Source organism: Motacilla alba, chromosome 1A, assembly GCF_015832195.1.
Source record: "Motacilla alba alba isolate MOTALB_02 chromosome 1A, Motacilla_alba_V1.0_pri, whole genome shotgun sequence".
NCBI classification, from domain to species: Eukaryota; Metazoa; Chordata; class Aves; order Passeriformes; family Motacillidae; genus Motacilla; species Motacilla alba.
The window spans coordinates 26441343-26467491 of NC_052031.1; the positions used below are offsets into that span (position 1 = coordinate 26441343).

General features: G+C 37.1%; 1 protein-coding gene across 4 annotated transcripts in view; it reads left to right on the top strand.

Moving 5' to 3' along the window:
• The window catches only part of DOCK4 (dedicator of cytokinesis 4), a 222853-nt gene that overhangs the window by 108613 nt on the left and 88091 nt on the right, over nucleotides 1–26149 (top strand). For all 4 annotated transcript variants that reach the window (XM_038154588.1, XM_038154590.1, XM_038154589.1 and 1 more), the window contains exons 9-13: nucleotides 1510–1591; nucleotides 2194–2254; nucleotides 4165–4297; nucleotides 5810–5898; nucleotides 18386–18511. In XM_038154588.1, the coding sequence (XP_038010516.1) occupies nucleotides 1510–1591; nucleotides 2194–2254; nucleotides 4165–4297; nucleotides 5810–5898; nucleotides 18386–18511 (491 nt within the window). The remainder of the gene's footprint in view (nucleotides 1–1509; nucleotides 1592–2193; nucleotides 2255–4164; nucleotides 4298–5809; nucleotides 5899–18385; nucleotides 18512–26149) is intronic.

Genomic DNA, 26149 nt, shown 5'->3' on the forward strand with positions numbered 1-26149 from the left:
TTTTCCCTTGTCCTATGGCAACAGTCCCCAGTAAAAGTTTGTCCCCATTTACCTACAAGAAGATCAATGATATCAGTGGTGGAACAGTGAGAGACCAGGGACACAGACTGAAGCAAGATATGCATCTGGAGGTGAAGAAAAATTGAGGACAGTCAGACATTGGAATGGGTTTTTGAGAGAGAGCCTTTGTGGTTTCCATAGCTGAAGGTTTTCATGACCCAAGTGGCTAAAGCTCTGAGCAAGCTAATCTGACCTGATAGCTGACCCCACACTGAGCAGGAGTTTGGATATAGAGGCCCTTTGAGGTCCCTTTTAATGTGAATGACTGATTCTGTGAGTGATCAATGCAGATTTTCTACAAGGCAAATGCTGGTGCAATAAAGATTTAATTAGTCTCTATTGAGATGGATCTTATCCAACATATTCCTAGTGATTTTCCAGCTGCATTTTGAAAATCTATGCTTGATATTGAGCAGTGGTAAACCATGTTTAGCTTCTGGAATAAGGAGAAGATGTGGATACAGCTGAGAAAAAAAAAATAGGTGTACTTATGAAAGTTTATTTCTGATTGAGTATTACAGGACATCCAGACTCATGTGTCTGGCCAGCTGGGGCTGGGGGTGAGAGGGTGAAGGGAAATGTCTGTAACACTTATTTGCCTTTTCCATCTTCCACATCTTTCACTACAGAAATATGATTGTGACATTTCTTATGAGGCTGTGTCTCAGAGAAAATTATCCAAAGCATGGAAGGTTGGCTTGTTCATACTATTACCATGCAAGAATTGCCAGGTTTGCATAGAGTTTATCCATAAATACTACTATCTAATGGAAATACTTGAAAAAATAATTTCGCTTCCAGTGTATTCTTGTGCCCTCTTCCATTTGGAAATAAGAATTCTCTGCATCTCCCTACTATCAGTGTTAAAACTTGCATCAACTGTAGCACTTAACACCCCACAGTAGATTGCAAAACAGGATTTCAAAAATGAAATTTGCCCTGCTGGAACTTTCAAGACTCTTACAAAACTGCTAAACCAGTGTACTGTAGTAAGAGGTTTTAACGGAGTTGTGTAAGAAAAATGTCTTCTACAATCACCATCCTACGTATGAAAAAGAATATTGGTTGAATACAAACATGTTGATGTTGACATTTGTTTAGCAAGAATCAATACCAACTTACTACACATCTAATTTTAGTTCTAGGATAAATGGATTTTGTTGCTTGTGTTTCTCTGTGCACTAGGATGTACAATATCATTCTTTCAAACAACAATCAGTCATTTCTATTTTGTATTGAGTTTTTCGCAGTTTTCTTAGGTGATTAGGTTAATCACCACCCTTCACTAGCATCTCCCTTTTTTTTTATTCATACATCTGAGACTTTCAGAAAGAAATTATTTCATTTGTTTTTATCTTGAGAAAGGTTGCATCTGGAAATAAGATCAAAATGAGATCTACTTTTGCTGTAGTGTTGTTCAACATATCTGTCATACTTGTTTTCTTACAGTGAAAGATTTTTTTTAAGACTGAATAGAAATGGTTTGCCAAAATGTCCAGAAAAGCCTGAAAGACACTGTTCTCTCTTTGTGGTGAGTTCTTCCTAATCTCAATCTTTTTTTTTTTTTTGTGCTGAATGTTGAGAATAGAAGTTGGATTAAATTGTTGTTGTGTGGTTGACTCAGAGCTGCTCCCTAAGCTTGTACATTGCTATGAACATCAACTCAACAGGCTGGTTTGAGGGGCTGAAGGGTCTGGGTGAACCCCTAATTTGAATGGTTTATGGCAGTATGTGGACACTCATTGAACTTCCATGTAGTCATATGTACCAGTCATTCTCTCTGCAACAGAGACCAGTTATGTTTCCTCCTTGTACTTTTTACACCAAACAATTATTTGTGCAGCACTTTCTGGACTTCCAGAATATTTGGAATTGCACAAATGCATCACTGCTGCCTAAGGCACGCAGCAAGTCTGTGTGCCCTCCCACTGATTTTGCTCCATTACAGCAAATTCTAACCAGGATGTTTTAGGACACTCACTTGGAGTGCATGGCTGCCAATTTAGAGTGTTGAAGGGATTTGTCAATGTTGTATAAATGAACTCACTGGCAGTGAAAGCAGTGTGTACAGCTCTCTTTAAATGTTGCATTTTGATCGGGAGTCATAAATAATGAGGTTCTGATCTTGTGCAGGATTTGGGTAGCAGTGAACTCAGGAAGGACATCTATATCACTGTGCACATTATCCGAATTGGTAGGTATAATGTTTTATTTGTTAGACATTTGGCAGCAGATAAAAGAAAACTGCTTGGGGCTAGCTTTTGGATTTGCTATAATAGCTAGATTTTGGAATAAACTTTTCGAAAAGAAAATGCCTGGTTTTTGTTGGAAAAATTACTTGGATTTCTCAGCATTGTTTTGTGTTTTTTATCAAGTATACTGCTAACTGAGTTTAGATGCAGGATACTTTGTCACTATCACAAAACAAAATGAAAGTGTCCAAGATGAACTGTGTTAAGATGATGCAGTTGTCATTGGGGAGTCCATTCTTGTTCTGAAGTTGAATTTCAAGCATCCTTTGAACATAGAAAAGCTTGTATGGCCATTTAGTTTACCTCATTTGTATCTAATATCTGATGTAGGTTTGATATTGTTCAGATAAATTTTGTCTTCTTCCTGGCTCCTTTGAAAAGGAGGAGAAGTGAAAATAATGGACAATATTTCATAAAAATTTTAATCTCTGATGCTATAGACAGCTATCAAGTCCTCTAGAAAAAAAAAGTGGAGGAGAAGAAAAGTGTATGTTTGTGTACTTTTTTTCTCTGGGCTGTACTGATGTGAAACAATAATCTTTGGGTCGGCTTCTGACCTCTTTAGATGTATTGTTTTCTTTGTAAACTGCCTTTTGTTGCATCAGTGCAGTTCTAAATATAATTTTTCTTGCTATTTTTGAAAGGCATTTTGGTTTGAAGTGTAGTCACTGTAACTTATGCTGAGTTCAGAAACAATTTGTTACAAACTAACAAATTGTTACTGAATTGTTTCTTTATTTTACAGCCGTGAGAAATAATTTTCGGTGCATTTTTATACTAATTTGATGTTTCATCAAAATACAGTGTTGTGGTTTTTTGGCAAGATTTTAGAAAAGATATGATAAATTCTGATGTAAGTACAATTAGAAGAATAAATGTTTTAAAGATACTGAAGAGTAGGATTTTTCCAGTTGTATGAGTTTCAAATACATTCACAGTCAAGTTTATATGTGAACCACTGAAATATTAAAAAGCTAAAACAATATTTATCTGCTTTGTGGTGTAAAAATGAACAATTACTCTTCAAACTGCTGTGATGCATAGGGATATTTGGAGGAGATGTTGCCCTGTAGCAGCTGCAGCCATAGGTTTTTTTGGACAGAAATTAAGACTTGGTGGAAAAGATACATAACTGCTAGTGCACAATTGAATAAAACTGATAGAAAGAGGGCAATTTGAAATGTCAGGAACACAGTGGGAAGATTGATAAATTGTATTTAAATCAAATAGAAAAGGCTAGAAAAAATATTTTGTTTCAAATCTCTTTTCCTTGATTGCCTTCTTTCCTTCCTTACCATAAATTGTTCTTCTGCCCTGTGTCATCTTTTCTCCCTGTGTTTCATATCTTCTTTATTTCTCTGTAACTGGTCAATTATCCCCATGCTTTCCAGTTGCCTATAAGGAAATAGCATTTGATTACCAAATTGTAATGGTTCAATCACACCTCACATAAATGATGGGTCACAACAGCCACAGTAAAATTGTTCTTACCAGACAGCAATTGTTGAACACTCTGTCATGTCCGAACTCTAAATTTAATGTGATAGTGTCATGAGGATTGGGTGTTAGTTGGGATAGTGTCTGGACTGGGTGTTACAGAGTGGTGTTTGCTGAGTGAGGGTCACTAGAGGATGAGCAGAACTTCTGGTCTGAGACCTTTCAGGATCACCACATACTTAGTGGACTTGCTGTACCATCTGCTGTCTGAATGTAGCACAAAGATGGACCAGGTAGGCTCCCAGTGGGAGTGCACTTGGCGTTGTGTGAGCTGGATTGCTTGCTGCCTCCCTTCTGTGGTGTGGAGAGACACAGTTCCATGGATGATGCATCAAATGTGTGTTTTGTTTGGCAGGACGAATGGGAGCTGGAGAAAAGAAAAACGCCTGCAATGTGCAGTACAGACGGCCCTTTGGCTGTGCAGTGCTCAGCATTGCAGATTTGCTGGCAGGAGATTCAAAGGATGACCTTGTCTTAAAAGTCTACATGTAAGAAATTATTTTTTTTTCTTAATTTTTGAAAGTCCTTGGAGTCATTTGCATCAGAATCAGTGGTGTTAAATGCAGTGTGACTAAATAGCTGTATCTCCTTTCTTTTCCTAAAATGCACAGTAACTGAGTTTTTTGGCTTTTTTTATCACAGTGTGGAAATTTTGGCTAGTTCTACAGGTGTGTTTATAAAGTGGGGTAATATTAAAGGTAAAGGCCACATCCTTTGAGGGATTTGTGTATGTATCAGCATTTTTCACATTATTCTGGAGCTCTTATTATACAGCATAAAGTGCTTTTTGGACTTCAAGTGCCTTGTGCTGCCAAGGCACCTAGTGGAAGTACTTTGTAGCTACAGAAAAAAAAGCAGGCAGAGTATCTTTTTGTGAAATAAAGCAACTACATAATGGGAATAACAAAAATATAGAAGGCAGTTAGTGCTGGAGAATGAAAAATCAAAAGTAGGTTTAAAAATGAGTGCTTGATTAGATAGTGGATTTTGGCCGATAGCAATTGGCAGAAAGTTCAATTTTCTAGTAGCAATTCAATGCATGCAATTTCCTGCTGATCTTGGACGTTATAATAAGAACTGTTCTGTGGAGTGGTCTGGTCTAATTACATATACCTGGGACACATATTGTCATGTATATGATAAAGTTCTGCCCTTCCCAGGGGTAGCACTCAAACCTTGAAGGCATGGGTGTCTTTCCTGTCTCCATCTGTGGTGAATTAGAACTGCTGGAATCAGTGCTGCAGAAAAGCAGCTTAGTGTAACAGTGGGCAGGTGGGCTGGCTCTTATTTAAACTCCCAGGACATTAAAGTCAGATAAATGTTCACTCTTGGTTAACAAATTGTTAGTTTTGTCTACCTAGTATATTTTGGGTTTTTCAAAAAATTTGCCTGTTTAAGATAACAAATACAATGGAAGAAGGATCACTAGAAATCAGATTTAATACTCAGACTAATTCAAGTCTAGACTTTGAAAAGTGATCATTAGAGTCAGGTTTTCATCACAGTCAGGTTTTCCTTATGGAAAACCAGCTATTTTCTTAATGTATACTGAAATGTAATTTGCTCTTTCATTGACTACCTCCTGAAGACAACAACTTTTAAAGTAACTTTGAAGTGTACAGCACAGATTTTTCTGTTTACTAAGACCGGCTCTGAGTTCTGTGTCCTCTTTGGAGTGTCACAAGATAGATTTCTGTGTGGGTTAGCCCTGAAGGATAGATCTATACAGAAATGAACTTGGTCATGGCTGAGTTCCTCAGCATAGTTGTTCCTTTCTTTTTCCCATCCTTTGGCACACGAAGCAGGTGTTTCATGGTGCCTCTCTCAAATGGCAAGGGCACTGTTTCCATTGAGACAGGCAGTTTGATTGGGGCTTTGTTAGCTCCTATTGTGTTATTTGTTTCATGAGCCAAAGAGGATTTATTTAGGGATGTGTTGTGAAGTTGGTCTAATAAACTTGTGTTCCCATTTCAGAATTTAAAAAGTTATAATTTTTCTAGGTGCAACACAGAGAGTGACTGGTATCAGATCCATGAAAATATCATTAAAAAGCTGAATGCACGTTACAACTTGACAGGCTCCAATGCAGGTGAGTAATTTGCTGCCTTTCTGTTTACATTCTTAGGGGTTTCTTAGTTTGCAGATGAAGCAGCTCTATTGTAGAAAGACTAACATCTATGAAAGGAACATTTTTGCACATAGAGAAAAATAGTTCAGATGAAAATGTACAATACTGCTGTTCGTGTGCACATTTAAAAATAAAATAAAAAAAACACTAAATTTTTTTTCAAGGAACTATATATTATAAACTTTTATTCCGTGCTGAGGAGTTACAATTTGCTGAACTGATCAAATTATTGATTGATATTGCTTGACATTTCTGCTTCACATTTTCACCGGGAATATAAAATTTGCCATGGATTACTGTTGTGTTTTAGGATCGGTATTCCCTGGTTTAGTACTCACACTAATAAGAAAACCCTGAGCCGCTCTCCTGCCCCCTCTGGTGGGATATGCAAAAGGCAGAGATAAGAAAAAGAAACAGCAGCAATATTACTAACAAAAGTGTACAAAAGAGGGTGATTCACATGCAAATGCTCACTGAGGTCTTGGTGACAATCAGCAATGATGGATGAGTTTCCCCTCCCTCCAGGCTCTCTCTTGACCTGAAGCCCCACCTCTCCTTCCTGGAAGCCAGAGTTCCTCACTTCCACACCATCCATGCTGTAGCTGCTATGGAATAGCAACGTAGACAAGCCCACATGGCTCCAGACCTCACCCCTCATGGCCAAAACCAGAGCAATTATATAGTGCACTTCAGAAAAAAATGGAAGTACAATCTGCATTCCTGCTGGTAGCTTTGCATTCCAGCTGAGCAAGATGCAGAGTCGTAATTTCAGAACTTACCAATAGTCCTCACGGTCACCTGTATGTCCCTGGAACTGCCTGAGATAAATTTGTGTGTGAGACTTAAGGAATGGGACACAACTGACCTTTGTTATTATGAGATGGTGGTTTGACTCACAGAAGATGTTGAATTTGCATTTTTTGTTTTCTTTTTTTAATATCAACTTTCTAACTTTTTCTGAATTCTGTCATTCAAAGGGAGCATCAAACTTGAAATGAAACCTGAAATGGAGGCTTATGAGTCTGTTGTCCCTGTGTTCAAATGTTGGTTTTCCCTGTGAAATGTCAATTAGTTGAAATGTGACCATAGAAAAATCTCATTTTCAAGGTTCCAGTATATTGTATTTGTAATGCCTTTCATGTAGCAGACTTCATGCTTATTTAACTATATAGTACATTGCAGGCTTCTTCAACTTGGCTACAAGCACAATGTTTATCTTGAAAATGTATGTTTAACTATCTTTAGTGGATAACCAAGAAGCACATTAAAGATCATTTATCAAGACTGAAGTTATATATTTAACCATTTCTAATTTGATTATTTTCTCATATAGAATCTATAAGGTTTATTTCTTTAAATCTAATATTTAAGGTTTAGAATATCATGGATCTTATTGGGCAATAAGTATAAAAATCGTGGACTGAAAATAGAAAGATACATTACTGAGTAAGTTTAATGTTTGGCTTCTTAAATGCATCATATTCATCAAGAAAAACTTATTCTCGGTCGTTCTGACTGTCCATATAATATGTGCTTTCTCTGTGAAACGTTGCTAATCCTATTCTTCTCTCATGAAATAAAGTTCACAGTTAAATATGCAGTTCTTAGGAGACATTGGATAAATTTGGATACTCTTAATTATGTGAATATTCAACATGAAAGACGTGGCATATGAATTTTTTTACATGTTGCAGGAGGCTGGAAACTAAAGGCAGCAAATGGAAGAATAGCTGCTTGTGGAAAAGGATTGTCAGGTTTAGGGAGGGAAAGAGAGAAGAGCAGCACAGAATTCCAGCAGTGGATGTAAAGGCTGGAGAGAGAAAGAGGAAGTGAGCAATAATGCCACTTGGAGCACCAAGCTAGTGAAAAATCAACTATGGAAGGTTATTTATAGCACACACATGAAATTCATTCTCCTGTGACTCCTTAGCAGCCTCAAAAAGCACTTGCAGGGTTTTAGCAATATGTTCAGATACTTCTGCTGACACCTCATGGAAAATATTGCTGTTACACTACTTTTTATTTTTCATTTGCTGTCTTTTTCTGTGATAGTGTTCTGTGGCTGGTTCTGAAGCCTCATTAGCTTTGGCTGCCACCTTGTTGTTGTCAAAAAAGGGTAACTCCTTGCATTACAGGAGAGAGAAATCTTTTCTCTCCCTTAGGAACTGTTGTAGGTGTGAGCCAGATGTAGGAAAACTTGATTTTTTGGTTTATATCACACTTGCCCTTTTCAAATCACCTTGAATACTTAGAAAATACTTAGAAAGGAAGCATGGTAAGAACAACAGCAAAGATGTTTCAGACTATTGTCTGTTCTCTAAGCTTGTTCCCTCTTCATATTCCTGTACAGTTTCTTTCAAGTCAGGAGATTTTGCATGCTTTAGTTCCCACAAATTATTGTATCCCCCTGCTAAAATAGTTTATCAGATAGTTTATAATATTCTTCAAGAAAAAAAAATCTTCCTGTTTTTGTGGCAATCTAAAAAGTCTAAAAAGGAACTCTAAATGTACTTTGGGTGTCTTGCCTGTAAAATGCATAGTGACATACTATAGCATTTGTATTTGCCACTCATTCCCCCCCTGTCAAAAATTTACCTTTTCTGCTTCAACTCATGACAGTTCTTAAGTGCAGAATCCTCTTGCATCTTATTCTCAGCTTGTGTCTAAAAAGGATCAAATAAAGGCAAATGACTGTCATTGGTTTACAAAGCCCAGAAAGGAGCAGGGCACAGATGTTCATCCCCTTTCCTCTTCTCAGTGGTGCAGGAATGGAAGGAAGGATGTACTCTCATGGATAATTTAGTATACTTTGCTGAAGAGGGAACTGGAATGTGCTTTCTGTAAGGATTTCCAATCTAACAGAGTGGAGTAGCAGGTATGGATGCAATTCCCTTTCACCACTGGTCTTTGCAGCTGGTGTAAGGTATCAGGTTACTGGAAAACTCCTGGTTGTCTTGTGTAAGAGATCAATGGATATTGCAAAGGCCAAATTGTAGAACCTTTGCTGCATTTAGTAGCTTTGTTATTTCTTACATAGAGTTTCTGGTATTTGTGGAATGTCATTATTACACAAACCAGATTTCAGTAATATCTGGACAGAGTTGGCTGTAAAATCTATGTTTTGTATATTTTTTTTTTCTTAGAATTAGAAGCTGGTTACTTTGTTTTAAATGTTAAATGCAAAAAGCAGTGGAAAACCTTATATTCCTGCATAGACATCACACTTAATTGCATCAATTTTATGAGGAAAATAGCACATTTCTATTTTTGTATCTGTAGAATCAGAGATCTGATTTGGAAAAGGATTTTCTGTCAGTCTTGCATGTCCCAGATGAGCATGCTAATTGCTTGGCTTCTCCAACTTCCCTGCAGCAACTATTCAACTTGGTATATGATCTGAAAATATTCATGATACCATGGGGAAAGTGAAAGTGGCTCTAAAGCCTTCTGAGTAGCACATAATTTTCTTAAGTGGGATCTATATTCATGTCCTCTTACCAATTTCTCACAGGAGAGATGTAAGCCTGGATCTCATGATATATATGAATGTTCTCCCCAGTGAGTTACCTGATAAAAATCATATTTAAATGTCGATGAAATGCGCTACAAAATTCTTTTTCTTCACATTCCAGTGAAAAGAAAGACTGAGTGACTTACTTTTAAGGGGATGCAAGACATTCTGTTTTACTCTGCTTTTCCCTTTAGGCTCCTAATAGTCTCAAGTGTAAGCTTTTCTGTAAATGCTGATTAGGATTTCCTTATAACAAGTCTTGAATAGTTGCATGTGCCTCATGCAGTAATTCTTGGAAGCTGAGGAAGGGGTACCTGTGCTTTTCAGTTGTGACAGCAAAGGAGGTAAAAATCCTTTCATGTCCTATAGAGATTAAATTACTGATGTAAGAAATTATAAACACCTCTAGCTGGTCTGTAGCTTTGAACTCATGTGGAGTCCATGAAATAACTAATGTAGTGGGAAAGTCTTTCCCTGTGCCATTATCTTGGAATGTTCTAATGAACTAGACAAGAGTGATGTAACCTAATAGCATTTATACTGAGGGCACTGTGGTTTATTCTGTGGTACCAATGCCAAACTTACTTTGCACCTCCACTGGGAACACTGTTAATTATACATTGACTTTAATTGATGTGAGTGCTTGAAACTAGAACTCCTTGGTTGAAGCATGGAGGACTTGAAGCCCATGTGTTGACAGATGTTTGCTAACACTACCACCATGAGGAAGGACAATCTGTCATCTTAAGGAGGAAAGTTATTCATCAGACCACACAGTAAGCTGGGCTGGAAGGGTCCTCAGGAAGTGATGTTCTCCAACACCAGCGGGAAGAGGAACCCACCTCAAAGTGAGAGAGAACTTTTTTGAAGTTCAGTGAGGTTGCTCATTCAAAGGCAAATAATTTTGACTTTAATTCAACTGACCTAAAATAAGTTTCATAGACCATCCTTTGGTTTAGGGAACTATTTTGCCTCATGTGTGGGACTTTTTTTCCACAGTATACCTGTCACTTGCTGCTAAGTCTCAGTCTGGCTCAATGGTCATATAAGGCTTGGTCAGAGAAGACATGAGGTAGACCAGCCCACTGCATGAACTCATCTGGCAAGATGTAAGTTCTGGGACAGGTATGACAATGGAGACAGTTGGTTAGAAACAGTGATTTGTGCTTTGGGGCTTTCTCAGGCCTGTTTACCTGCATTCAGCAGCCCCTTGGCACTCTGATGGTATCCTTTCTCCATGGTTACTGTCAGACACTGAGAAATTTAAGGGAACAAATACTTTGTTTCATTTCCTCTTCCACAAAAAGTAAGCTTTGGCTTACAAATTCCTTGGTTTGGAGCAGGAAGCCTGTTAGAGTCATTATTTACCTTGCAGGGGAGAAACTGCAGAGGCCCCTTAATCAGGGAGCATCATTTTTTCACACTTGAAATGAAGAGCTGAAATGAAGAGCTACAAGAAAGCAAATGCAGCAGGGAATTGGTAGCTCAGTACAAGTCTACAATAAATAAATAAAAAATACATACAATGCATATAAAATAATATATATTTTTATTTATATAGATGTATAATTAAAATAAAATGCATATAAAATATAATCAATATATTTTTTTTAAAAAAGGGTAGAGCTGTGGTAACTTGGAGTATTTTCTGGACACCAGAAGGAACGTGACTGTGTTTACATGACACTACCCCAGCAGCTCACAGCGTTACCACACTCAGAGTTGTTGCAAGGAGAGCTTTTTCCTGTGAACCAGCACAAGAAATCTCAAAAGGGAAACTAAATGTTCACTCTCTGCTAGAAACAGCTCTGAGTTTTAGCTAAAAAGAAAGCAAAGGCTTACAGTGGAGAGTTGACTGGAGCAATGACTGGGGAACATTGAGGAGGAATAACAGCAGGAGAATGATAACATGAACTTCACTGAGAATGTAAAACAGAATGAAATATGTAACTTCTAGGTAACTCCTGGGCACATAATTAATCACAGAAAAGATTTCTGATGTTTGCATTTTATCAACAAGATTCTCAGGTGTGAGCGTTGCTTTGAAATGCATTTTCTATCTTCACATCACTAACATTTAAACAGCAAGTGCATTTGCTTAGTTACTCTAGTTCTAGGACAATTTATAAGTCTGTCATGTTTAATCTTTGTTTTGTGACAAGGAGATTATGTGTATTCCAGTTTGATGTGTTTAAGAATTAGTTGTCACTGAAGGCTGCTGTTTGGAATACATTTAAAATAAGAATACTGCTCTTATGTGCTTCACTAAGTGTACAATGAATTAAGGCATGCTTTTTTGTTCTCAAAAAATGCTAAAGCCAAAAGATTACCCATATAAAGAATTTTTCACATGAATTGTTGATCCAAGATTATTTGGCCCTGAAGAGATAAGGGTGTAATAGAATCAAATTCATGTTGTTCTCTTAAGTGTTCCTAAAAGTTTTGTTTTCAGAGAAGAATGAAAAATGTGCCATTGTGATACTGCCAGGGATATCTTCTATTCAGTAGAAACTATGATTTTTTGTTCAAGTCAGTACTGCAATGATAGAATCATAGGATTGTTTAGGCTGAGAAAGGCCTTTAAGATCATGGAGCCCAACCTTTAACCCAGGGCTGCCAAGTGGGTCTTTTTAATATCTCCAGGGGTAGTGAGCCAAGCATGCAGCTTGTAACCTGAGAATGGAGATGGACCCCATCTCAGTGCAGTCTCCTTTCTGGTAGCTCTGGTACAGAGCTCTGGTACAGAGGGATAAGGTCTCCCCTCATCTTCCTTTCCTCCAGATTAAACAGCCCCAGCTCCCCCAGCTGCTTCTCATAAAAATCGTGCTCCAAGATGCTTCACCAGCTCTGCTGCCCTTCTCTGGACATGCTTCAGCACCTTAGTTTCCTTCCTGTGGTGAAGACCTCAGAACTGAGCACAGGATTTGAGCTGTGGCCTCACCAGTGCTGGGGACAGGGGAACAAACATTGCCCTGGTCCTGCTGGACACGCTGCTGCTCCATGTGATTCAAGTGGCACTCAATTTAAACCCAGAAATTCCTACCAAAGGCTGCAGAATACCAATAGCTGGTTCATATTTCTATCTTGGAGTTGCATTATGTTTTTATAAGCCTTTTCCAAAAATTTGTTCTAATTGTTGGATAGTGTTGACTTCCTTCATTTCATCTACTAAAAGAATACAAAGTCTTAACACTATTTCAAATAATTAATGTAGAACACATACACATGATTTTAACTTCTTCAAAGAATATATTTATAAGTTCTTTACAATTGTTACCTAGGTTCTTATGTTGGTGGGGATTTGATTGTTAACATTTTATTCCAGTACCTATTAAACATCTGTTTCTTTTGAAATAAGACACATAATTGGAATGCGAATAGCTAAGTTTGGAATACAATTCTGTTTGCATGAAGAACTAGACTTCATGAAGGAGAAAATAACAAGTGTTTCCTTGGAACCTTTTGTCTGTTATTTGCACTAGAAGCAATAGAAACCACTTATAATTGCAGAACTGTGTATTTTGCACACTCGATAATATTCTAGCTAACCATCTAGTTTGTAAAAATGTAATTTAAAAAAGTTTTGTGCAAGATGGTTCACCTTTGCAGTATAACATTGTAGTGTGAAAATGGGTGCTGACATGCCCAGTGACTTGCTAACAGAAAAGAGCAGCAGTGGCCCTGCTAAGGCAAGAACTGCGGACATTATTTCTGAAATTTTTATTGTCTTTACATGGTAGTTAGACTAGATGCTCATAATAGTAACTTAGCCTTTTGGTCCTTTATCCTTCATCCTGTGGTAAGTCTGGCAAGAAATACTTGGGGTTCTATCATCTACCCTGTAAAGAAATTCCAAGCCAGTTTTCCTATGACAGCTAAAGCTCATTTGCATTTAAGTGTTTCTGTTCCATTTGAGGAAGAAAAACATTCCTGCTTTATACACTTGAGGCCATTTCTGACAAAAGTCTTGACGAAAGAGCTCCAGCAAAGCTGTCAAAGTGTTGCAATGGCATTCATGCATTCTTTTTTAGTGAACTAAACCCCAGAATTTAAAGCTGGGGAAAAGAGGAGTTTGGAGTTTAATTTGATAATTCAAATTAATCAGAATGAAGTCTTCAAAAAGGCCATCGAGGACTGAATCTACCTCTCCTTTTTTATCTCTCTATTCCCAGACTGTAATTTGTGGGATTTTCTACATACATTTTCTGTGGCCAAGATTTATACAACTGTTTGTCCCAGATCACATTAAATCCGTAAACCATATGTTTGTGCAAATCTGGTTTTACCATTACCTTTTTACCTTTGCACTTAAAAAACTACTGGAAATAGGAACACCTGTAAGCCCTCAGAAAGCTTTAACATCTTTAGGCAGCTTTATTTGGACAGATGCCTTATTTTATTACTTTTCTTATAATACAAACAGTGCTGAATAACATTCTGTCTGAGGTTTGTTTTTTTTTCTTCTATCAGTTTTCTGAGCAGCTGCTAGGCATTTTCTTCTTAATATGATCTAGGATTCTCTGCTGCCAGTAGACAGAAGCTGACTGTAAATTATTTCCCCTGCCCCCAGAAGCCCAAATGCAAATAAAGGGTCTGTAAGCATAATGAACAGATGCCTGTTGTCATAACTAAGTGCAGAAATCAATAATGCTGTACAAAAGCTGTTTGAAGGTAAAATGATAAATCTAACAAAAATCTGGGATGCTTATTCAGCAGATTAACAATTTTCTGCATTGTCTTTCATCTGAATAATAAAAATAATCTGTCTTGTTGAAATTTAGTACAAGTTAATAGTAAAAAATTTTGTGTGCTTGCAAAAGAAATAAAAGCATATCTATTTGTAGTTCCTTACAGAGTATTGTTGTAGTGGTTTCAAAACTGGGGTAAATAAAGAATAATAGCTAACAGAAGAGGTTTTAATTATCACTGGGGAGGTAATTGAAGCTTTTTTCTGAGGGGACAAAGCTAGACTACATACCTTATTAAAAAAATGTGCCAGTCCTTCAGAGACTGGATAATCATTTTTGTTGTTATGCTTTAGCTCCTAATGTTCTAGAAATGGAAAATGTAGAGTTATGAAGTTTTTGATGGCTCCCAGGTGCAATAAGTGGTGTAGTGGTCCTATCAGCCACAGTCAGATGGAGTGTATGGTGACATGCTGCAGATATCTATTTTGCTTTGTCTGTGACCAGCGGTCCCATCACAAAGTGCTCTATTTTTTTTCTAAAACTAATAATTTTGCTGTGTGCAGTCCCCTGCTGTTGGCAGGGATGCAACCCACTAGATCAGATTGCCCAGAGCTCAGTTTAACCTGGCCTAGAACACTTCCAGGAACGGGACATCCACAATTTCTCTAGGCATCTTTTTTTCAGAGACTCACCACCCTCGCCATAAGGAATTTCCTCCTAACATTTGGTCTCAAGCTCCTCTCATTCAGTTTAATGGTGATGTGTTTCAGCTTATGAGTTCCTCTTCAATCTACTTTGTTTGCAGTGTGCCTGAGGGAGTCCCTCTTAGGCTGGATCTGCACCCTTCTGAAAAGCTGAATGCAGTGTGTCAGTATGTTTTAAATTATGTTAGTTAATGCCTATTGATATTCCAGTAGCTCAATTTATAATAAGCATACAAACACTAGACCCTTGCAAAATGTGAATGATTCCATCTTTTAAATTACCTCTTCCCAATGATTTTTATTAATTTGCGTGGTTCCTCAGTCATGGTGGGTGTCTGCTTTATTTGGCAAGTGAATGGCATTTTTATAAACCCATGAATATGGGATTGCTGTGGCTTGCAGCTGGCCACAGGCTTTGTGTTTAGCTGGCAACAAGGTCCTCTTTACCTATCTGGCTTTGGCTGGCTGGACTTGTCTTACCCTGCATTGTTCTGACAGGAGATTTATTCTGAGTTGCAAAAGCAAATATTTAATGACAAAATAATAAACTTTATCTACCTTATTGTGGCTCTTGCTTAGTTTTGTGCAGTCATGTGGTGTATGTATGCTTTGTATTTAACAAATAGCTATGACATGTAGTACTCAGTGTAGAGTTAACTAGATAGAACCCTAGACTAAAATGGAACACAGAAGAGTAAAGACATGTGACCATAACACATCTTGAAAGCACTGGCATAGGATGGCACTACAGGCCTGTGAACAGCTCACCAGTGGCCAGTTGTTGGTCATCAAATAGTGTGAGCTTGAGAGCAGAGTGAAAGCAGTTCTAGGGGCAACCCTTTGCTATACAGTGTGTTCCTTTTGCCCATCTCAACATCCTGAATGGAACAAATCGTGCGGAATTCAGGCAACCCGTTCTGTAATGTGGGTATCACACCTTAGTAACAGAATGCCTCTCATGATTTTAGGCCCTTAATGGGGGGTAGCCTGGGTGTCTTGCAAAATTAGTGGAGCTTTGACAGAGCAATGTGAATGCTTACCTAGGAATTGTGTTCTTTTCATTGATTATGTAAAGCATGTGTGCTCCCAGCTTTAGCATTTCACCGGATTTATCAGTTCTACTTCTCGTCGATTCCCTTTTGTTTGACAGCTGGGTCCTCAGTGGCAAAACTGTTAACTTGAAGATTTGATTTTTGGAGGTCCTTCAGATTTGCTTCTCTGTGCATCATTGCTTTGTTTCCATTTTGGTTGACTTTCACTCTTTCCTATTTACTGGCCTCTTTACACCATTTAACATTTTAAAGTAACTTTGCTATCTGTAATCCAGTGTTCTTCATTTTTCTGAAAAGATGGGGATTGCATGCCGTTTATATTCCAAAGATGTATTTAAACTATTGGTGAAATGACTAACCTGTCTTTCAGGGGTGTTCACTGAGAGATTTCTTGATGCTTTTGGATGTATAAAGATGACTCTTCATTCTCTGACAATGAATGCCATGAAATACAGAGCTCTGTATCTTTCTTGCCTCGGATGAGCAAGTGCTTCAAATCCTTGACAGATAGCTTTTTTTCTCAAGTTAAAACTGTTTAGCCATTGATGAGGTTTTTTTTGACATCTGATTTTAAAGTTAAATAAAATTCTTCGAGGGAATCTGTGAAATTTGTACTGAAAGAAAATTGAATTTGGAGTCTTCAACCTTTGTTTGGAAAACACAATAACTTTACACCAGGTGGTGTACAATATCTGATTAATGCTGTTGTGGTTGATGTGATCTCTAACAATAGCAAATGGGTTTTTCAGGTTTCCAAGGCAACAGTGCAATGGGGGCTTATGAGGGCATTATTTTACATGTGTATGTATAATAATTTCTTAAAATATAAAAGTAGCAAGATTGGGGGTGGGCTAAATATCCATATTTATCAGGGGGCTATACCCATCCTCGCTCTTCCCATAGAGCAATGAAAAACCTTTCACCTGCTCTAACAGAGCCTGAGTTTTGCTTTGTACCAAGCTTCTGTACTGTCAGCTAGCTGTGGCGTGGTTTGTTTTCTCACCTGCCCAAACAATTATTGTCACTTCTTCCTAAAGGTCGTTCACTGTATAACCATAGAACAAATTCCCCTACAGAAATAATTAATATCTATGGTATTAAATACAGTCCTTTAAATAGAAAAGACTTCACTGAATGCTTTTCCTTGTAAGATTTGTTTATGTACCCAGTTGGAGATGTGTGGGCGAGCTGTTTTTCATGAGAAGGAAAGTTTGGTCAGAGTATCACATTCTCTGGAGTTGCCAAAATAAGAAAATGTAAGTGTAGGTAAGGGGAAAAATATAAAAGTTGTCATGATAATTATATATCTGATCTGCAGGAGCCTGGACTGGCAGTATATAGTACAGAGCTTTGAGCCCTGATTTTAGGAACTGCCAGACTTCAAGTGAATTTATTCAGTTAAACAGTAATATGGTTGTAGGGAAAATTTCTTTCAAAGCCGAAGGGACCGCTGACCTTGTTGTTCAGTCTGTGTTGTACATGTTATTTGCTTCAGCTCAATCTCAAGTTCATAATGACTCTTCTTCTGAGTTGTCTGTTTATCTCCAGTTGTTGAGTGCATACAAGGAGTTTGCTTTTATCTTCTCCTTGATCTGTGTGTTGACACAGGATGTGCTGTAGTAATGCTGAAGGTCAGGCAAGATTAATTTTTACAAGCTGTATCATTCTGACACTTGCCTCAGTGATTAACCAAAAGGCATGCCTGTTGCTTTTGTTAATCTCAACTGTAATGAAGTATTTTCTTTGCAATTTATTTGTATACTGCAGATGTAGTAGAAGTAGTTATGCTTCTTTGGTTCTAGAGCAATAAAAATTTGAAAATTATTATATGGCCACCCTTGCATTTTGCATGTCTTCTAGCAAACATAAGAAAAAGTGTGACTGATTAAATCTGATAAATGCTGAACAAAAATTGTAATTTCAGTAATTATGAAATTACTGTTCTAAGAATACCAATTATGCTACATTAGCTTACTAGCATTTTTTTCTTCAGATTTTGGCTTAATAAATTGTATAACTCTATATGAGGTGATATAAAATGTTACACTGTGATGAGACTTCTGTTTCACCCGTAGCTCAGGACCGCTGTACATGCACTTTTTCTTGCATGCCAATAAAGGCAGGATTGTGTTGAAGGAAGTGAAAAATTAAAATGGTAGCAAATAACTCCAATTGAAATTTCTCCAAATTGATCTCTTTCTAGTTTAAGCATTAGTCTGTCCCTACTGACATAATTTTCATTAATGTCATTGTGGTTCAATTACACCTCAGTAATAATTTGGTCATGTTTTCATAGGTAGTTTTCAAGTCTTTACTGATTTTTTTGATGTCGATACCCTTCACAAATACACTTCAGAATTGAAGTGGGTTGGCTTCCTCTGAATTTCGTGTTCTCAAGAATGCATATATACTTGCAAATATAAAAAAATTTTGAGTACTGGTAATAATCTGTTTGAATGTCTATTTTTTCATTGTTTTTCTCTTCTTTTTCAGGTCTGGCAGTTTCTCTTCAGTTGCTTCATGGAGACATAGAACAAATAAGGAGGGAGTATACATCCAGATTTACCCATGGAGTATCTATAACAAGGAAACTAGGTTTTTCCAATATTATAATGCCTGGTAAGTTAAAGAGAAAACTATCCTGATAAGCAGTAAAAGAAAGAACTTATGAGAAATTACTTGATTTTCAAACGAATACTGTATTCTGAAACTTCTTAAACAGTTCCCGAGACTTTTATATTACCTTTTTTTCCATAAAGATAGAAGAAAACTGTGTCCCAGTGGCCCCATTGCATTATACTGTACCGTTGCTATGCCAGTGTCAAAAGGCTTATGGCTATAGCAGCCTTTTTGGAGAGATGGAAACCCACTTTATAGAAGTAAAGATGACTGAATGCAAGACTGCTGAGCTCTATGCAGGTAGAAAGATAACAGCAGAACCAATGCATAGGAAATGGTAGCTTTTTAAATAAAGACTCACAGAATTTCACTAGTACTGTACAGCTTCTGCTTTCATGAGGTTTGTGTCTCCAATACTGGAAATGACTGGAAATTGATAACAATATAGATGTAGAGACTTCATTTTGTGTATATTATATGACAAAATAGGCAAATACTTAAACCAGTGCTAAGGAAGGTGGAAAGATTGTGTCAATGTGATTGTGAGGAAGCAAATATGGGAAGAAGATTGCAGAACAATTTATAGCTAGATCCCTGGAATGAAATTTTGTAAACATTCAGAAGGTTGCTGAAAATTAGGAAGCAAATGTCTATTTAAAGGAAAAGCATGCTTTCAAGCAGATCAGTTTGGCATGATTATGGTGTTATGTTGTTGCTGAGAAATGTTGCAGGGAGGAGCTCACCTCTTAGTTTCAGCTGAGTCCACGCACACAGTCTTGACTTTCTCAAATGTAAATCATCCCCATGACTTTCAGATTTCTAATAGGGACTATCTTCTTCATATAAAGATCTGTCTTTGCATTCCTGTGGACCTAAATCAGAAGTAAACTAGGGTTCTGAGGCAAGATTAAATAAACTTTCATACTTCACTAATCGAGGAGGTCTTAAACAGACATTTGAAACTCAGTAATGAGGCTCAGCTTTAGCTGTGGGCATGTATTTCTCTTGAACTTCTGCCTGGAACTTGACAACTGAGAATTCACTCTTGTGTGCTTACTGCCAATTAAACATCTGTCCTTCTGCATCCTTGATCAGCGCTATTGGTCACTTAAAACATGCACATAACACAAGTTAATAAAACAGCTTCAGCACTACAATGAAAATGGTATAACTGCAGTATTTAGGATAATGAAATGCATTAGTCAGGTGCCAGTTAAATTGAAGTTGGTTTATATATATATGCCTAATGGAAGCAATTCAATTGACATTTTATGGCTTATTAGCTAGGCTTTATTTGTTGTCTTACTGTTGGATTTGGAATTTGAATAAAATGGGTGTTGTAGATAGTCTGGCAGATAGCAGTGGAAGCAGTTTTACTGAGCACACTGTAACTCCCATTAGGAATCATTTCCCCAGTTATCTGTGATTTAGTGACCTGCTGCTCTGTGTTATCAAATTTGCTAAATTCTATAAATAGATCTCTTATCCCTTCATTTTCCACTTGAGAAATAATGCAATGTACTAAACTGCAAGAAACATGTTATAGCAGAGTACAGTGTGATCAGCTGCTGGGGGGGGAGTATCTTGACTCAGTTTCAAAGAATTATGCAGGTTCACTTTGTCACTGTTTTAGTTTAAAAAATAATAGATGGGTTCTGGTATACTGCTTTCTCAGTCCAATTGTATGCATGCATGAGTTTAAATAATTTACAACTTCTGTTTGCTGGCATAGAAGGGATTTCTCCTAAAGAGAAATAATCATCTCAGTCTTGCAATGATGAGTTTCAAGGACTAAACAGAGTAGTATGCCCTAGGCCCTGAAATGCCCTCAGCAATCTAGCCTTTGAAATGCTTTTTTAATTTAAAGCTCCCCTTTCATTCTATTTATCTTCTGGGTTTTTTTTTCCCACAGATAAATTAGAGAACTTCATCTTTTGCCACTAGAAATGGTCATTAATTAGATCTTATTTTATATTTTTGTTGAAAGGGTGTTGCTGTGGCTAATTAGCACTTAGTGTTGTGAATAAGAGTCTCTTGAATTATTCAATAAGAAATGCTTCATGCTGCTAAACTGCAGTATCTCTCTTAGAAATGCTGTATTTTAAGTCCCTCTCCTATTCTGGTGTATGTAAACTCTCTCTGACCTTTTTTTTTTTTTTTGTCATACCAATCCTTTTCTCTGTGGAGGTTTTGCTGTGAAAAGTAACTGGGATCAGCATACGTGCCAAACCAAAACTGACAATACTAGTGCATGTTTTTATAGAGTAATGCTTTTTTGTGTCAATGCAGTTTGACAGGCTGAAGCCACAAAATACACTATCCAGGACCCTTGGAATTTCTTAATGAAGAGCTCCAAGTGTTTTAGGAAATGAAGTAGATGGCTGGAAAAAAGTAGATGTCTATGATTCAAAAAGGCTGTGAAATAGGTAACTCACTTTATTCTTGCCAACAAAAGAAGGGCAGGCAGTGAAAGTGACAACTTGTGAAGATAATCAATATGCATTTTCTAGGTTTGACCTCGATTTCAGGGCAGACTCCACGCAAGCATTGGTAAATTCTATTCCAGCATTCTAGTGTGGTTGTCTGCAGATATACAGCCAATATTCTCAGGAAGCTTTGTACAACATTGAAGGACACGTGTGCTTGCACACTGAGTTTCTGTGTTCACCATTTCCTGACAACTGCATCATTACTTAGTATAGAAAATTCAGCATTTGATATTTACAAATGTAGTATACTTTTGAGGAGCACCTAAGTTAAATTTACGTACATGATAGGTAATGAAATGTGAAAGCCCTTTCTCTGTGCATACTTCTACCAGCTTTTTTGCTATTTTATGTAGTTCAGTATTATGGAATCTCTCTCCACATTTGACTTAGAGCACCTGTATCAGTGCATGCCTTCGGTGCTGTTCGTGCTCATGTGTTATACATGTGCATGTACATGCTCTTTGGCACCGCTCTGGAAAATATCTAATTCTGTAAATAAGCCTGATCACTCATATGTGTTGCCTGGATGTTATAGAATTGGAATAAACCCTAGCATAGCTTTTTGTCTAAATGAGGATTTTACTGACTTCACTAGATGCCCACTTTGCCTCTGAGTTGTAAACAGACTGAACTTTTGTTTGGTAAGCATTCATAAAGGTGCATGTGTTCCTTTGCTGTGCATTCCAGATCAGAACTGCATCTGCTTTACTTCACTGAAGCTACACTGTTCTTAACAGTGCTAAGTCTGTTGCTGGTAGTTTACTGGTAGTTGTTGTCTTAATTACTTGGTACATTCAAAGACAAAATCCATTCAGTGTGATACATAAGCACTTAAAATAATCTCATCATCTTCCTGTAGAATACTTTTTTCACTAAGCAATGCAGTGAGGTCCAAGCCTTCCTTATTGGGATTTTACCTACAAACTTCCTCTATGCAGCTTTGTCTATAGTAATATAACAAGATAATTCTGACTTAAAAGAGCTATGGATTTGATTTTGAAAGGTAGAGACAGCAGCTCAAAATGTCTTTATCCATGAAATATATTTTTTGGTGTGTAAACAATTGGCCTGTTGGCTGACATCTCAAAAGAATTTCTCAGGTGGATATCAGTTAGATATCCTTTTTTCAGCTTATGATCTGAACTGGTGCCATTACCACTGCTGCTAGCTGATCACAATGTGCTTTAATTTAAGGATAAGAGTTAATGTTTCTTCCTGTCCATCCAAATTATTAAACTGATATGATATTAGAAGAGATTGAAGAATTGGTGCATCCCTACAACAGTTCTGCATTGACCAGTGCTTACCTTGCATGCAAGCTTAGTGTGGTATCTGTACTAGTATCTAGATCTGGGCTAGTCAGTCCTGACTGGAGAAGTCTTGGCTTGTAATACTTAAAACTTTGGTCCTTTTCTATTTCTGCAATAAATATTGACAAATATCGTTGCTAAAAATTCTACATACAGCTGCACTATTAATTTTTGTAGAAGAATTTTCATTCTTTCAAACTTACTTGTCCAAGATTAAAAGCTGCATTTTGTTTCAACATTGTCTTTTTCTTTTTTGCAGTTTCTGCTCATTTAGCAGATAAAATGAGGTGCCCAGGATATTGCCGTGCTTTTGAGTTTCCTACCTTAAGCTTTCATATGCTCAATTTAGTAAAAGTAACTGAATTTCTTTACCATCACATCTGCATTGCTTTATGTTTGTCACCTTTTAACTTCATTAGATGTCCTTTTGCTGTCCAGTTAAATCTCATCAAATTCTGTCCTTCAAAGCTACTGAATGTACTAATCATGCTTTCATCTGGATTATTAAAAGGTCTTTTCATGTCCAAGTACACACTCACCAACCTTTCTTACTATTTTCAGAAGCTTTTTAAAATAAAACTAGATATAGAATCTTTGGCCTTTCATACAAATGGTCTCACAAAATGCTATCTTTGTGATAACATTCATTATCAATATTATGTGATTTTTGACTAGAGGCATTCATTCTTTCAAAGCATAGAAAAAGATTCTGCAGAAATGTAAAGGAAGCTATGGAATATGTTGTCCTCAGAATGGTAAGTGTCTGTATCTGCCAGCGAGCTTGGAGTTAGTAAAGAGCTGTTGATTCTAGGAGAAGAAATCTATGTCTGACACACTTCAACCTTTTTTCTCCCTTAAGAAGTGGAGTGAATTTTTCCAAACTTTTCTTTGTTCTATATGAAGTACAAACATTTTCAATTTGACTTCTGCCACTGGATGTATTAGTTACACAAAATATGTTTGAGCAATATGGTGGAGTAAAGACACACCCTGCATTTTGACCTTTCATGAAACTGTAGTACTCTAGGGGGAATATCGTCTGCATCCTATTTTAATGCTTTTTGAAAACTTTAATCTTATCTTTTGAAGGAATTAACATTTCTACAAGTCCTGGAGAAAAGAAGGATATGATGTATTTGGTTAGACAAGTGAAAGGAACTTGTGTATTGTTTTCCTTCTCCTTTCCATCTCCTCTGTCTTGTTGTTTTGGTTCATTAGAAACTGAAGGAAAAAAATAGAAGAAAACTATGGAAAGGGAAGACAAGCCAGAATTTAATTGTACTTCCCTTGATTTAAAATCTCTGGAAATGAAGAATAGGGAAAAGGGTCTTGTGCAGTTTATAGTATTTGAAGAATAAGCTGGCTTTCTACTGAGGATAGAATAAGTAGCAGTGATGAATGGGAGGTGTATGCAAGGATAGGTATGGCTTGGAAGTTTTTCTTTGATAAACCAGGTAAGGAACACTGGCAAACTAACAAATGAATGCTTTGGCTCTGTTAAAGCAAACAGTCTTTCAAAATTCTGTTGGAAATATTTTTTTTTTTTATTTTGAAGGTAGACAAAATCAACAGGTCAAAGTTTTCTGTTGAAAAAAGTTCACAAGTCTTTTATTCCTTGCTTGTTTAAAACAGCTTATTTTACATCTCACTGTTAGAAGGAAGAGAAAAAAGTCACAGAACAATTGGGTGTTACGTGGCAAATGTACAATCCATTTGAAATCTGAAAATATTTGTTTGAGAATTCCTTGTGAAGGGCATTTCATTTGCTTAATCAGATGTTTTCTGTTGAGTGTGTCTTAGAGCTCGTTGAATGTTTCTGCAGTAAAGGTGAAAATGCAGATAATTTTTTATTAGAAAAAGAAAGTAAAGTAACTGAGGAGAGTACTAAAAAATCAGTTTATTCATCTGTGATTTAAATGCCCAAGTCTGATTAATCCAATAATAAAAAGGCAGTGGTGTTTTCAAAGTGACCAATGCTCCCAAAATCGTAACATATGCAGAGTTGTTTTAATTAAATTTCCCATATATAAACAAGAATACCAGTTGTAATATGTAAAGTAGCTGCTAGTATATAAATAGTAGAAATTGCCTTAATTTTTTCTGCCTATCCCCTATAATATACTTAAATACAGGCACACAACCTGCCCCAAATAATTCTTTGTCAAGTGTGACCCAGAAGGTCTCAGTCTGAGTTTTTCTTTGTATGTGTATATTTAAGCACGAAATAAAGCAGTTTCTCATTCTTGAGTCATGTGCATATATTATTCAAAAATATTGTGAATGTGTGCAGAATTTGCTTGGTTGTTCTTTGCCTCAGTGATGGAAAAGGGAAGGTATGCTCTGTGGGGAAAAAGCACTGGACAGACAGCTGACTGGTGGTTGTCACAGTTGTTCACTGGCAGCTTCAAGCATGTCAATGAGATTTGCCCCCCTTTTTGAAAGTGCTGAATATATTCCCTGATAAGCAGTCAGTCAGTCTTTCAATATCTTCTAAAATGCAAAACAAAAAGGAAATTGTTTCAGTAATAGGATTTCATTTCCTACAGTGATGAAATTCTTTGTGAAATGCAGCATGCCTGTGTGTCTTCCTGAGCTGCTGTCCTTAAGAATGCTCTTCTCTCAGATAACATTCTTCTGTATTATAATTTTCACAAATGATCCTAGATTGCTCAACTTGAATTTTTAAAATTAATTTTTATTTTTAAATTAAATGTGTAAGAAATCAGGAAGGGAAGGCAAGAGAAAAGAATAGTTGAGTGAAGACATGCTGGTCAAACTAAAAGACAACAGGGAAATGCAGAAGCAGTGAAAGTACAAACAGGTATGCTGGGAAGAATATTGGGATGTTGCCCAGTTGTGTAGTGATGGGGTCAGGAAGGCTAAGACAAAGTTGGAGCTGAAATCAGCAATGGAATGCAAAGAAAAATAAGAACTTCTGTAGGTATTTCAGCCAGAAAAGAAAACCATTCTCCTTGTGATCAACATGACTGGTAAGCTAGTCTCAGCAGATGAGAGGAAAAGGCTGAGGTACTCAGCAATACTTTTGCCTCAGTCTTCACTGTAAGTCTCTCTTCTCAACCTCTCAGATCTGTGGATCTCAAGGCAGGGACTGAAGGGAGCACAGTTCCTCCCTCTGTAGGAAAACAGTAATCACCCGAGGAATCTGAGCATACTTAAGTCTGTGTGACCTGGCAAGATGCATCCCATGGTCCCTTGGCTGATGTAGTTGCCAAGCCACTCTCCATGATATTTGAAAAGTCATGGCAGTCACATGGAGTACCCAGTGACTGTAAAAAGGGAAACATTGCACCAGTTTTTTTAAAAAGGGTTGAAATGCCAACACAGGGTGCCCAGAGAGAGTGTAGATATCCTATCTCTGGCAACATTTAAGGACAAATTAGAGAGGGCTCTGAGCAGCCTGCTCTACTTGAAGATGTCCCAGTTCATTGCGTTGAAGTTGGACGATGAAATCATCAAAGTTCAACTGCCAGAAGGGGGTTAGCAAGACGGAAAGCTTTACTAAGCTTCCTTAGCACTCTCCTCAAGTTAAAAGTTAAAATCACCTTCTGCTGCTTTTTTTTTTATTAGATTTTTTTTTAATAGCCTCCCACTGGCAGTTGCTACCCAACTCTTTTCCCATTCTACAAAGTATTCTAAGGATCTTTTCTCTAGAATGTTTTCATCCACAAGGTTTTCATTCTGGGTTAATACCATTTTGTCTGTGCCACATCCAGAGATTTTCAGTGCCTACAACTGAAATTTTTTTAAGAGCTGTTCAAGAGAGCTCTTACAGTATAAAGCATCTCATTAGCTTGTATTTTATATAGATGTAGATGAAC